At 35.1% G+C, this 14,601-nt stretch overlaps 1 protein-coding gene across 1 annotated transcript; it reads left to right on the forward strand.

Moving 5' to 3' along the window:
- The first annotated feature begins 2,477 nt into the window (after positions 1-2,477).
- Positions 2,478-13,937, forward strand: LOC121504314 (serine protease 53-like). Its single transcript, XM_041779026.1, has 6 exons — positions 2,478-2,535; positions 5,695-5,715; positions 5,852-6,002; positions 8,325-8,551; positions 10,122-10,243; positions 12,849-13,937. The coding sequence occupies exons 1-6, from the start codon at positions 2,478-2,480 to the stop codon at positions 13,317-13,319; spliced, it is 1,050 nt and encodes a 349-aa protein (XP_041634960.1). The 3' UTR covers positions 13,320-13,937.
- The last annotated feature ends 664 nt before the right edge of the window (positions 13,938-14,601 follow it).

Below are 14,601 nucleotides of genomic sequence, written 5' to 3' on the forward strand. Positions count from 1 at the left end.
ACAAGGGTTAGGGTAAAATACCACCTTATTATCAGAGAATTGCCACAATTTTACAAGGGTTACGGTTAGATGGTTAAGGTTAGTGTTAGGTTAAAATACTAATAACCAGAGAATAAATAACTTTAAAAGGGTAATGGTAAAATACCACCTAATTACAAGAAAACTGCCACAATATTACGAGGGTTAGAGTAAGGCCAAAATACCACATAATTACCAGAGAAACCCCACAATGCTATGATGGTCAAGGTTAGATGGTTCATGTAAGTGTTAGGGTTAAATACCACCTAATTAAGTGAGAATTGCCACAATATAACAAGGGTTGGGACTGTGGTGAAACACCACCTAAAATTAAACAATTGCCACAGTATTGCAAGGGTTGGGGTTGTGGTAAATACCAGCTAATTATGACAGAGTTGCCAGCGTATTAAGAGGGTTGGAAATGCAACCTAATCGCCAGAGAATTGCCACAATATTACGAGGGTTAGTGTTAGTGTAAAGGTAAAATACCAGAGTTATTACTTAGTGAAATGCAACCTATTTCTAGATAATTACTACCTTTTTCTTCCAAAATTACTAGTTACTTCGTAAGTCTTGCTATTTAATCACAAGGTAATTGGGGACCCACTAAATTAAACTGCTACAAAAAATGATTTGAAAAGTGTAATGATTTTGTGAAGTTAAATCCTTCATCTAAAGAAAGCAACAGTAAATAATTTTGACAAAATGACTCAAAAAGAAAAGTTATCAGTATTTAGATTTTATACGTGAAAATATTGTGTCACACCATTTGACAAATCTGGGTACTTGAGTTCCAAATATGTTAATGAGTTCAAATTCCAATGAAAATTTCAAACACCATATACGTTTCAGGGATATTTAGATTTGGTGCAACACATCTCAGAGCATGCAAAATTCCATTCCTAAATTTTGGAGTTTAGAAAAAACCTTTACATTACCACTTAAAATGTCACCCTGTCTACTTAAACAATGTAAGTAGCTCTTACCTTAGCATTTACCTTAGCATTTCCCTGTCTATTTTGGGATATGTGCCTTTTGTTTGCCTGGGAATGCTAGACACTGCACTCACAAAGACAGTTCTTCACATGCCCGCCAACATGCATATCAAGCCATGACATTGCAGTAAATACACCCACTCTGAAATAGATTGAGCTACTGCCACTTGCCCAGCAGCCCTTGTGTTGTGGTCCTATTTATATTAATCAGACAATCTTCCACCTCCTGTTGGCTGCAGTGGGTGCATAGTCCTTCTTCTTTAGGGGTCAAACTTTGTGTCTCGATGGCGAGGTTGTGCTTAATGAACAACAATGGGTCAGTCACAGTGCTTAAGAATTATGCAACTGCATATTAAAGGACAAATATCATTCTACTTGTTTTTGGTTGATGCTTGACAATTCTCATCTAACTATCTTTGAATGTGTCTCAAATGACTGCAGTAGAAAAACACCAGTGTCTGGAAGGTCCAGTTTCTGGTAAATCAGTGTTCCTGGCAACCATTACACCATGAAGACAAAAGAACATTTGATACGTACAACTCTGTGGGTGGATACAAAAAAATTCCAAGGCACTGAACATCCCCCTGAGTTCAGTTAAATCCATAATCAAGAAGTGGAAGGAATGTGGCACATGTGTAAATCTGCCTAGATCAGGCCGTCCTCACAAACTGAGTGACTGTGCAAGAAGGAGACTAGTGAGAGAGACCACCAAGACTCCTATGACTACTCTGAAGGAGTTCCAAGCTTCAGCAGCTGAGATGGGAGAGACTCTGCATACAGCTGTTGCTGGCTTTATGGAACAGTGGCAAAGAAAAAGCCACTGCTAAAGAAAACTCAGATCACATCATCACAAACACAATATCCCCACTGTGAAGCACGGTGGTGGCAGCATCATGCTGTGGGGTTGCTTCTCCACAGCCAGCTGGAATACTTGTAAAGGTAGAGGGTGAAATGAATTAGACAAAATATGGGAAAACCCTGGAGGAAAACCTTGTATATATTAATATCTTGTACATTTTGGCTGATTTTTTAATTAAATTAAAGGTCTTAAAGATTTTTCCTTAGGAGAAAATATGTAAGGGAGGTACACTAACAATTTATTCATTTATTTATTCTGAAGTGACTGCTTGAAACATCTTAAAAATGACTTTGCTGTGTTTTTAAACAAACTCTTCCCCTGTTTTGCATGACTTCCCATTTAAGGAGGCATTGTTAGCAGCTTCAGTAAGTCTATATATAAAATTAGGCAATCAAGTAAGGGAAGGCTGAGTCATTTGACAGACAAAACATGTTTGACTTGATGCTTGTTTAATGGTCTAATCTGGAGGTTTCACATTGTGTGAACTGCATGCAGATGTTTGAGAGAGGAAAGGACATTGAGTAGAAGGTGTGGCATGGTAGGAGTGGCTGAGGTATGAAGTACTTAAAAAAAGATGAGAAAGAGAAGGAAGCACAGTTGGAAAAATGGCGCTCTACAAGCTGCTGTGTGCTCTCACTGTGGGGATCCTTCTCACACCAAATGGTAAGACAGTTTACTCATTAGTTTGTACAATGTGGGATTATTTTTGTCATGTTCACTCATAAGATGTGGGTTGATATCAACTAAAGTCAGTTTTACATTTATACCATAAGTGCCTATGTTAAGATTTAAAAAAAAGAAGTCTTTACAGAATACTCTCACATGGGGCAGTTTTACTAAAAAAACTGTCCCTTCCACATTTAGCTAATATAATGAGTGAACAAAGTATGTTGAAGCATCCCTTTCAGGTGACAAAACCAGACAAGTACAGGACAGACCCAAATGTTAAATATAAATACCTGAATACCCTACTTGCTTATGGCTGTTAAGAGCATCATAACCCCAATTCGTCACATCTATATGCTTTAACATTATCTGTGATTACCAATATATTTGCTTATGGTTCATGCAATATTTATTCTGTTTTTTTTTTTGTGATGTATATCCATAGTACTCTTAATTTCCTCAACTAAAACTATGACTAAAAATGTTAATCAACCTTTTTACCATGAGAAAAACTGGACTAAGATTCGCCAAAAATAGATCTTTGATGACTAAAAGTGACTGAAAGTTGTTTGTGTTCATCAAGATGGCTAAAAGTAGACTAAAATGTTTTTTAGTTTTCATCAACTAAAACAATAAAGGTAGAAATGACTGAAATGTGACTAAGACTAAAAAGCATTTAACCTAAAGACTGAAATCAAAAACAGCTGTCAAAATTAACACACTGGTCTATAGGGATCTACCTAACTTTAATTCGCTTCTTTTTAAGGCATTTTTGGGGCTTTTTAAGGGGCTTGGACCTCGCTTTTGGATAACAAATGTCTATTTAGGTGCTACTTCATTCAACCTCGGCCATTTAGAGTATTAGTATTAAGAATACTCGTCTTATCACTTAGAGTGAGTTTGGACCAGTGATACTAAAAGAAAAGGCTAATTTTGACCCCAGAAATGCGGCAACATCAATTAATTCATTCCCCACACTTATACAGTAGGATTAAACTGTAAACCTTTATTTTTTGTCCCTACATTTCCATCAGATATGTGCAAGAAAGAACATCCAAGATAAATATTGCTGATTCTTCAGACAAGGGGCAAGACATGTTCCAGACTTGACTTCATATTTTTGTTTTGCTTCAGTAATTTTAAGTGGAGGTTCGTGAGGGTTGGAGTCTCAACAAGCAGTCGTGCAAAGGAACCGATTTTTGACTCAACATTCTTTTCCCAAAGATTACTTTTGCCCATCATATCTTTTTCTTTTTTCTTTTTTTTTTTTTTTAAGGTTTATTTTGGGCATTTTTGTGCCTTTCTGTGACAGAGGAGGGATATAAATTGATGACCAGGATATGTCCAGGATAGTCCAGTCTTTTTATGTAAATACCAACAAAGACTACTGACATATTGAGAACTTGGAAGGGTTGCTTAGTTTTTCTATCTTTTTTCATTTCCAAAAATAAAATGTTTTGCATCATATTTTTTTTTTTGTTTTGATCAAAAAAGGATGATCAAAGAAAGGAACATGGGGGCCATAGCATTCTTTATTTCCCCCTCAACACCTATAGTATCCTGAATTACACGGGGTCAGTGTGTTTCACTTCAAACCAATTGTTGACTTTTAATGAGAATTCCAAAATCAAGAAACAAGCTGGTTCCAAAATACTGTTTTAAAATAGGAAAATCAAACACAGAACAATGTGCTCTTGGACCTTCAGGTAGTTCATATTAATTTGGGAATCAAAACAGGAAACAAAAAGTGAAAAAATACACTTTGTGTTTTTGTTTTTTGTTTTTTTTTGTTTTTTTGTTTTTTGTTTTTCTGATGTTTGTTTGTTGTTTTCAAATAAAGTGCACCAATCAAAAACTTCATTTTTAATCGTATTTTTGGGGGGGTTGTGTTCTGAGCAAAGAATGGAACACTGGGGCTGCAACATTCTTTTATTTCCCCTTTCCCCCGTTATTTCACTTCAAACCAATTTTTAATTTTAAATGATAATTCTAAAACCAAGAAACAAGCTTTTTCCAAAAATACTGTTTTAGAGTATTAAAATAAATAAAACATGGAATAATGTGCTCTTGGACCTTCATATTTAAACGTAAAACAAAAGTTAAAAAAAGAGATTTTTTTTTTCATTTTCTGTTTAAAGTTTAAAGTGCACAAATTAAAAATTATTTTTTTGTGTGTAAAAATTAGGAATCCTTGTTTATTTGTTTGTTTGTTTTGTTTTTTTAACCAGTGTTCTATTCTTTGATCTTCCTTTTTTGACCAGAACACAAATACAAAAACATGGAAAACAAACCATTTCTTCAACTATACTTTTCTTCAAAAAAAAAAAAATATATATATATATTTTTGGCCTATTTTTAAACCGTAATTGGGAAACAACTTTTAAAAAAAATTAAAAATAGGTACATTCACATGTCCATGTCCATTAATGTGCATTGTCCCATGTAACAAATAAACAAATAAGTAAATAAATAAAGCAATTAGTAAAATATACTGACCAGCATTTCACCACTACCCCTTAAAACTCTGTCGAAGACTTTCGAAGCTTCCACATTACATTCCCAATTCATTTCTGCTGAAATGTATTGAAAATATTGAATTTAATTAAAAGATATGGTTGGGGATTTATATTCTTTCTTTTTTTTAGTTCATTTGTTTTTTTGTTTCTTTTGCTCAAATAAAGCCCTATTTTATTCAATGCCCCCCCCCCCCCAAAAAAAAAAAAACAGAATAACAACCCAGTTCTTTGAATAAATATGAAAAAAAAAATCTTTTTATTTTTACTTGTATATATTCATAGAGTTCATAGAGTTAGTTGGGCTCGATATTCTTGTACTCTCTCTGACCTTGCCTTTACCTAATAGGAAACCACCCCAAGCTCTCAGGGACAAGTTTTACAACCTTACTATAAAAGCTGTGTAGCGTCCAGCCTTTAACCACGGGAGTGAGATGTGCTTGTCATTCTCACTAACATTATAAAAGTCTCACAAAGGCTTGAATATGTAATGGAGTTTGTTATTATATAAAGAGGGATTACACCATAAAGACATTGTTATCTACTTACATCTCTCTTTGGTATTTTATCTGCCAAAAAAATGCAAGTCATCATCCACCTCATCTTGACCAGCTTTGTTTTACATCTTTGTGTTTGTTCTCAGGGTGTCTTTCTGATGTATCAGGTAAGCGTCAAACATCACATTCTTCTCCCTCCTTTAAAATACATTACATAATGACATCCATAACAATAGAGCAACAGTGATGAATACCTCTGATTCCATAAACATTATCATATTCTGTTTATGATCTGTGCTATAGTGACATCCCCACAGTGTGGCAAAGCCGATAGATCTGTGGAACCAGCGGACATGCCATGGCAGGCTACGCTTACCAATGAAAATGCAGACAACTGTTCAGCAGTTCTGATTCACCCGGAGACAGTGATGCTAACTCAAGAGTGTCACATTACGTAAGGCTTATGAAGTATTGTTTCAGCGGAAATGCCAAACTAGCATGTTTTACTTTAATGTGGAAAATTGAAAGTTACTTAACAAGATAAATGTACCGTGACAAAAGCCAGTACTCAGTTGTATCCATAGGCATTATTATTCTTCTGCCATAAAGATCACCAAAGTTGGGATTTTTTACGAGCTCAAAAACTCAACTAACTTACCCCAAAACTGTCCCCCTAGGTCAGGGGTCATCAAGTACATTTGCAAAAAAGCCAGATTTAGTCTTGACAGAGACTCTGGTGGCTACACTTTCACATTAACCAAAAATAAATAAATATTTTGATATGATTAACAAATTACTGTTGTAGTATCAGTATTTACTTTCAAAATGCTGAAATTTTTAGGCATTAGCAGTGAGATCTATCTCTATTTATCTATATGGCAGCAGGCCACAAGGAGACACGCCTAGGCTGAAAATCCCACAGAATGGGCCCTCCACAGATGTGATTTAGCACCAATATTATGCTTTATTAACTCATTTTTCCATTTCTGCACATTTTTTTGTCACCATTTTTGTCACTTTTCTCCCATTTGGCCACTCTTTAACCCCTTTTCACTACATTGTCAGGCTATTTTTGCTATAGTTTTGCCACTTCGAACCCATTTTTGCATCTTTAACCCAACGTTTGCCGTTCTTAAACCCCTTTTTAATCACTTTAACTGCATGTTTAATCCACTTTGAGTCAGTCTTTTATCAATTTTTTGCCACTTTTAATCTATTTTGGCCACATTTTAACCTAATTTTATTACCTTTTTAGCACCAATTTGTGTCACTTCTAACCAATTTCTAAAAATTTGTTGCCTCTTTATTCCAATTTTTGCCATTCTTTAACCCATTTTAAACCACTTTTCCTGCATGTTTTATCCCCATTGAGCCAATCCTTTGTCCATTTTTGCCACTTTTTATCCATTTTGGCCACTTTTTAACCTTGTTCCATTTCCTGTATGGCAACAATTTGTGTCACTTCTAACCAATTTTTAAAACTTTCTGCCACTTCTTGCCTCTTTAACTTATTTTTACTATTCTTTAAGCCCCTTTAAACCACTTTTCCTGCATGTTTAATTCTCTTTGATCCAATCTTTTATCTTTTTTTGCCACTTTTTAACCTTGTTTCATTACCTTTTAAGCACCATTTATGTCACTTCTAACCCATTTTCATACTTTTTGCCCCTTTAACCAATTTTTTGCCATTCTTTAACCCATTTTAAACCACTTTTCCTGCATGTTATATCCCCTTTCAGCCAATCTTTTATCCTTTTTTTTGCCACTTTTCATTGATTTTGACCCTTTTTAACCTGTTTTCATAACCTTTTAAGCAGCATTTTTGATACTCTTTGCCACTTTTTGCCTCTTTAACCCAATTCTTGCTATTCTTTACCCCTTTTAAACTAATTTCCCTGCATGTTTTATCCCCTTTGAGACAATCTTTATGTATTTTTGCCACTTTGCAACCTCTTTTAGTTACATTTTTAGCACAATTTTTGTCACTTTTGACTCATTTTTTAAATACTTTTTGCCACTTTTTTCCCTGTTTTACCTCATTTTAACCTTTTTTCACCCCTTTCCTGCCAATTTTTGTAACTCTGTGCCACTCCACAACCCATTTTGACACTTATCACTCATTTTTGCCCCTCTCTCACATGATCATGTTTTACTGTTTCTGCCAAGACAAAGAATCTCACTGACAGCAAACATCTCATCATAGCTGCCCCTCCTGCCAAAAGGAAGTCACACAAATGGGTCATTTGTTTATTCCTCTTACTGTTTCCTGAAACTATCATGCTCAAAATTTGAACTGAAGTTTTTATAAATGTCACCACGTTGGCAAGGTAAGTATTTCAATATCTCGCCAGTTTCACAGGAAGTTGTAGTAACTCTTTTACGCAATGTCTGATTTCACACAAATTTCACATGTATGATCAAGGTCTGCAGCTCCACACATTCAAAGTGAACTTCATGGTTTTGCTTAAGCACCACCTGCTGTGAGAAGCCAGTTACATCTGTAACAGAAAATGTCCAGTCTTTGAATTTTGTATGACAATCACCAGGCCTGCACTCATCCATATCCATAACATCTGGCCTTGTCATACTGCCACCTAGTGCTGAAAGTCAGTACTACCTTATACACAAAGTGTCACATGCTCATTGTTTATTTTAACTGAAATATTTAAGTATTCAATTGCTTGTTTTGAGTCTTTTTCACTAAAATGACAAAAATCTGATCTTATATTCACACCAGGGGATAGAAATATTAATATTTCACTTGTTACTTTTGTAGAAAAGGAAATTTCTCTGAAGATGAGTCATGGGTTTTTGTGGGATCACAAGGCAACAAAGTCAGAGTGGGAGTTGCTTCTTTCCAACTTGATGACTCAGAACACCCAGCTCCTACTCTTGTGGCGCTGGTGGAGCCTGTCAACATCACAGAATACGTATCTCCAATCTGCTTACCTGCAGAGGGCAACATATACAACAGCGACAACGTGGACAGCTATGTGGTTTATGGTAAGATAATAATAATAATAATAATAATGATAATAATATCTTGAATTTATATAGCGCCTTTCAAGAAACCCAAGGACGCTTTACAGGAACACATAGACATGGACAAACTATGTGAGGGGTAGGACGAGTGTAAGGGGTGGTTTAGTGAAGACTGTAGGCTGTGGTGAACAGGTGGTGCTTGAGACGTTTTTTGAAAATGTCCAGAGATGGAGCACTACGAATGTCTGCAGGAAGAGTGTTCCAGAGGGTGGGAGCTGCAGCACTGAAGGCTCTGTCTCCATAGGTTCGGAAGATCCCAGGAGTATCACATACAAACACACACTTTCATCACTTTTATCCAGTCATTATTGCCACATCTTGTTTTTTTTTTACTTTACAAAAAATCCCTGAAAAAATAGTAAAGCACATTATTATTTCTTGATTGATATGTCAAATTATAGTTATTTACTTGCATTCCTGAACAGAAAAATGAGTTTTAGTGGTTGAATGTTATGCTTGATTAATTTCTGACTTCTCAGAGCTGGAAGTGCTTCCAGCTGATTAAAAATTTTACTGCAAGTAACCCATCTACAGCGCAGATTGACTCCAAATCCCTGTAACATCTCTGGCAACGCATTTCGGGCAGTTTGTCCAAGTAGGGTTACCATCAAGCATGCCGCCGCGCATGCGCAAATGGGCCGTCTATCCGGTAGTGACCGAGCAACTCAGTTTGGAAGTTCCTAAAACAGCATGTTGGCCCTCTTGATGGGAAATTTGAGTCCAAAAAAAACAAGACGGAACAGTCAACTGACAAAGTGTTATGCACATTCTACAGGAAGGAGTTTTCTTTTCACCGAAGCACTTCCAGCTTAAAATACCACGTTAACGTGAAGCATACGTTCGTCTGGGATTCTGCTAGCACTTTGGCTAATGCGTCGCCAAGCTTGCAAAATGAACCGCGATTAATATAGATTAAAATTGAGTGATATTTAATCATGATTAATTGAAATTAATCCACAACAACCCTGTGATTAATCTGATTAAAAATTTTAATCATTTGACAGCACTAATATAACTTTTTTCCGTTTGTTTAGATGAGGAATAAAACTGCATTACTGAAAAAACAATAAATATATATATATATATATATATATATATTTTTTTTTTTTTTCATTCTTCCACTCTTATTCTTTATCTAAACAGGATGTAAATTACCCTTAGTTAAGACTGCACAATAATCCAAACTTTAATTAACTGTGATGAACTACACAGTTTTTGATATAGAAAATTATTTTTTAAAATGGTTCACAACCCTGATAAATAAATAAATCTTTTGTTTGGATTGATCTATATGAAAACAATATTCAATTTCAAGATTTGCCAAATTATCTGAATAAAGTCCAAGACATGATGAGTGGGCACCAAGGACCATCCATGACCCCGTGTCTGCTTCATGGGTTCAAGCTATGAGCTTATTCTCATTAGACTAAACACACACACCATGCTATTCTACATGAATTTTACATTTGTTTTTCATTTCTGTTTTTCACACCCTAACATAAACATTGCCTTTGAATTTTTGTCTCGGTAGATATGAATACTGAAAAGGACGAGTCAGAAATCATTGGCCCCAATAAGTGTGAATGCAAGCTTGGTCACGTCAAAGACGGCATGATCTGTGCTAAAGAATATGTGGAGGATGAGGACTGTGAGGTAAAGGTTTTACTGTTCTGTATGTTTTTCCTTTTTACTCTTATTTGTTGTCACTTTTATTGTTGTTTTAGGCAGTGTTGGAAATCTTGTCTAACCCTAGTCCCCTAAATTAACCTTCATTTTAACTTACTACTCTAGTTCACTCGTTTTTCCAAAAGAGGGAATTTTTATCTTTTATTTTACTGTAATTTTTATCGTTGTCCGCGTCAGTGCATATGGCATGATTTTGTTGTCCAAAGGTTTGTTTCTTGATAAATTTTGAAGTTCTAATTTTACTGGGGCAGTAGTTGACTGTGCAGATGTTTTGCATCCTTGTAAACCACTCAGGACAAAAAAATGCCTCCAGTGACACACATTAATTAAGAAGTTACAATCAAATATTTCACCCCCTTTTCTGATCAGTTCTTTTACTCATCGAGTAAAAAGAACTGATCAGAAAAGGATCAGAAATTCATTTTTTTAAATACCTTGAGGATTTTTACATTTTAGTACAAAAATGAATACAAAAAAGTTTAAATTTTTTTAAAGAAACAAAAACTTCTACTATAAAAATATGTCAAAGAACGAAACTGAATTTGATGCAATAATAGTTTTGTGTAGTATCAGGTTTAATGCCTACCCAAATAACCCATTGGTGGACAAAAATGTTCACTAGTAATTTTAAAACTTGATATATTATAGATTCATTTTTCTCTTTTTTAAATTATTTCTTTTCATCAACTTCAGTCCTGATAAAAAGGTCCAAATATTCTGTTCTTTTCAGGTTTTAACCCTTTCAATGCCAGTTTGAATACATGGTGTCACTGTTTAATGTGACACAGAAAATGAGTATTTATTTCTATAAGACACAATGGGAGGCTTTTTCTCAAATCACAGCTTTGGATATGTCAGAGATTAGCAACAATCTTAAATTGGATGCATAATTACTTTCTGTGTCGCACTGATTCAAAATTGACGACTCTAAAAGGACAGAAGTGGACAAAAACAGTGCTTAACAAATTTATTCGACCACCATCCAAAGTAAGGTTTATGCCACAGCTGCCCTAAATTAACAGCATTAATAATTACCAAAATCATTTTTTATGTTTATGCAATGGTTAATACACCAATATGTAGAAGCTCTTTAACCAAAATGACATTTTTAATGCTAAAATATAATTATTATTGTTATCCATGAATTTTCAAATTTACTGATTTACAAAAAATCCCTGAAAAAATAGTAAAGCACATTATTATTTCTTGATTAATATGTCAAATTATAGTAATTTACTTTACTCCTGAACAGAAAAATGAGTTTTAGTGGTTGAATGTTATGCTTGATTAATTTCTGACTTCTCAGAGAAGCCCAGTAAGCCGGCTCAAATTAAGGTATAAAAAGGTGAATTCAGTTTGAAATTCCTCATTCCTGTTCAAAATGGTAAAACGTGGAGAGCTCACTGAAAATGAAAGAGTCCACATAAAAGCACTTCATGATACAGCTGTGGCATAAACCTTACTTTGGGTGGTGGTGTAATAAATTTGTTAAGCACTGTAAAATATATATATACATATATATATATATATATATATATATATATATATATATATATATAATCTTTTATTCAACCTCAGCCCTGATCAAAATAATTGAATATTCCATTATTTTCAGGATTTTTACCCATTAAATGCAGGTTTATATACGAGATGTCACTGTTTATATCTGATCACATTGAAAAAAAGTGTGTATTTTATCTGTAATATATGATGGGGGCATGGCGTATTTTTTCCAAATTAAAGTCTTGGATATCTCAAAGATTGGCAACCAAAATAATTTTGGTGCATTGGTAGTTTTTGTGAAAGATCAGTTTTAAGGTTTACTACCTTAATAAGCCCTTCATAAACTAAAATGTCAACTTCCAAAACCTTGTCTTAAATGTTACAGATAAATATCTTTTTTTTCTTGGCTCAGGTCTTTCAATCAACTTCAGTCCTGTTGAAAAACCAACAAATATTCAATTTTTCAGAATTCTGGCCCATAAAATACCTGTTTAAATATTTATATGAAAGTCACACACAAAAATGAATTATTTTTAATCTAAGATATGATGACGGGCAAGGGTATTTTTTTCAAATCATAGTCTTGGATTTGACAGAATTAATTTGATGCATGATTATATCACACTAACAAAAAACCTTCAACCACCTGACATGTATTTTTTCAAAAAAAAAAAAAAAAAAAAAAAAAAATATATATATATATATATATATATATGTATATATGTTTTTCATATAAACAACAAAAAAATTCTTGAGTTCAAACTGACTGTTACCGGGTTAAAATCTAAATATTATACAATGATAATATAAAATAATAATATTTAATCTATATAATATTTTTGATCAGGGCTGATGGTGATGAAAAGATTTAATCCATTAAAATATTTTAATATTCTTTTTAAATGATTGTTTTTCATGCTTTTGTCCTGAATCTAGGTGCAAAACTTTAATGATCCTGTAGAGTTAGAAGAGGGTTTTTATGGTTACCAAACAGCTGTTAGGATTGGTGACTATTTCCTCTTTTAATCAACAAAATATCTCAAGAATTGTCATTGATTTCTTTCCACAGGATTTGCAAGGATCTGCTCACTTTAGCTATGCCAATGGTACCTGGTTCTTAACGGGGATACGCAGGTACGATCCACATTGCCCCAACGGTAGCATGATTGTTACTTACACCGACATGTCCAAGTTCCAAGAATATTTCACCAACAACACTGAGCTGATGGACGACGACTTTTTCGAGTATGTGGCAGAAAACGACACAGACAAGTACTTTGTGTGTGACAAGTCAACAACCAGACGCCCCATGATGTCAACAACCGATCCGTTCAAGCCCCCCATGACACCTGACTGCCCCCACCCCCCCACAACCCCCGAGCCTCCACTCAAACCACCATGCGGGCACAAGCCTTGCTGCCGGGGTCCATGTGGAGACGACAGAGACAGTATTTTTGACGGTGGCGTGAGCCTGATGCATTGCTCCCCCTTCATCTTACTCTGTCTTTCTGTCCTCTCGCTCTACGGGAATCATTGGTAACTGATTGAGAAAACACGACAGCAATCAGCTTATACACCCAAGAGTGTCAGTCGCTGGGTTTATACAGTGCCTTCTCCCTTTTCTGTAGAACATGGGTAAATAAAATCACAATCACTGGGTTTTTTATCTACTAAATCAGTCTAGCTCATTTATGTTCAGCGAGTAACTTAACACTTCTGATACCCGAATCATTATGAATCTGTTTTATTTTTCAAGCAGGCCCTTGGGCAGTCACAAATGTTCCATTAGCCACCTGTACTTGTACCTAAAAGTGATGTTATTCCTCAGTGGTTAGAGGTGGGGTTAAACTCAGGTGTTTAGTTACTCTCTAGGTTTTGTTATGTGTTATTGTCAGACTTGATCATTGGTTTGGGATACATGTATAACCTCTCTTACACCGTGATTACAACTCTCAGTTTTGGTGAAGGGACGTTCAGTCTGTTTATAATGATAACACACAATACAGAAACAGTTGTTGGGAATAGTAGATACTTCAATACAATGTTTGCTATGATGTCCAATTTGCACATCCATAAGACATGAAGGAGTTTTGATTTTAAGTGTTTCATAACTTATAAACTTTCTTTCTTAAAATGAAATAAATTCAATTCATATCAAGTGTATGTTTTGATTTGTTTTTTCAATTTGGTTGAGGAAAAGTCTTAAGGATGCACTCTAAGAAGCATTTTGAACTTTTTCTGTACTTTTTATTAAAGACCCTATAAAGTGAAATCCAAAAGTTGTGTCTAAACACTAAAAATGTTAGAAAAAGGTTTTTATCAACATTTGAAAACACTGAAATCTACATGTGACTGAATTTTTGTTTTAGACTGTTGGAAAGTTTATCACCTCTCCTTGGCTTAATTTAATTTGGGTGGGGCCAATATGTGGGCTCATGATGTCACTGGCCCACAGTGGCACAAAAGTGGGTATGCACTATATGCAGTGCATAGGGGCGCCGCGCTAGAGGGGGCGCCAAAGCGATGGGGGGAATATTATTTAGAGTCTGCATTTTCTGTGTTTAACAGCCCTCTTCTTGCCCCCCACACACACACACTAAGGGCGCTCCAGTGCGCGCCCCCTCGAGCACGCGAGTGCTTTCATTTGAATCGTGTTGTCATCTGATGACAGGGAGCTAAAGTTGGAGAGGCAGAAAAGAAAGCTATCGGGGGCACAAAACAGAGAGCGGAAGAGGGAGAAGGAGAAAGGTTTCATAGGAATGAAAAAAAAAAGCTTTTTAAAGTGGTTGAAAGACAGTAGGAAAGTTATGTCACAGTGTATC

This window comes from Cheilinus undulatus, linkage group 22 (genome assembly GCF_018320785.1).
Source record: "Cheilinus undulatus linkage group 22, ASM1832078v1, whole genome shotgun sequence".
Taxonomy (NCBI): Eukaryota; Metazoa; Chordata; class Actinopteri; order Labriformes; family Labridae; genus Cheilinus; species Cheilinus undulatus.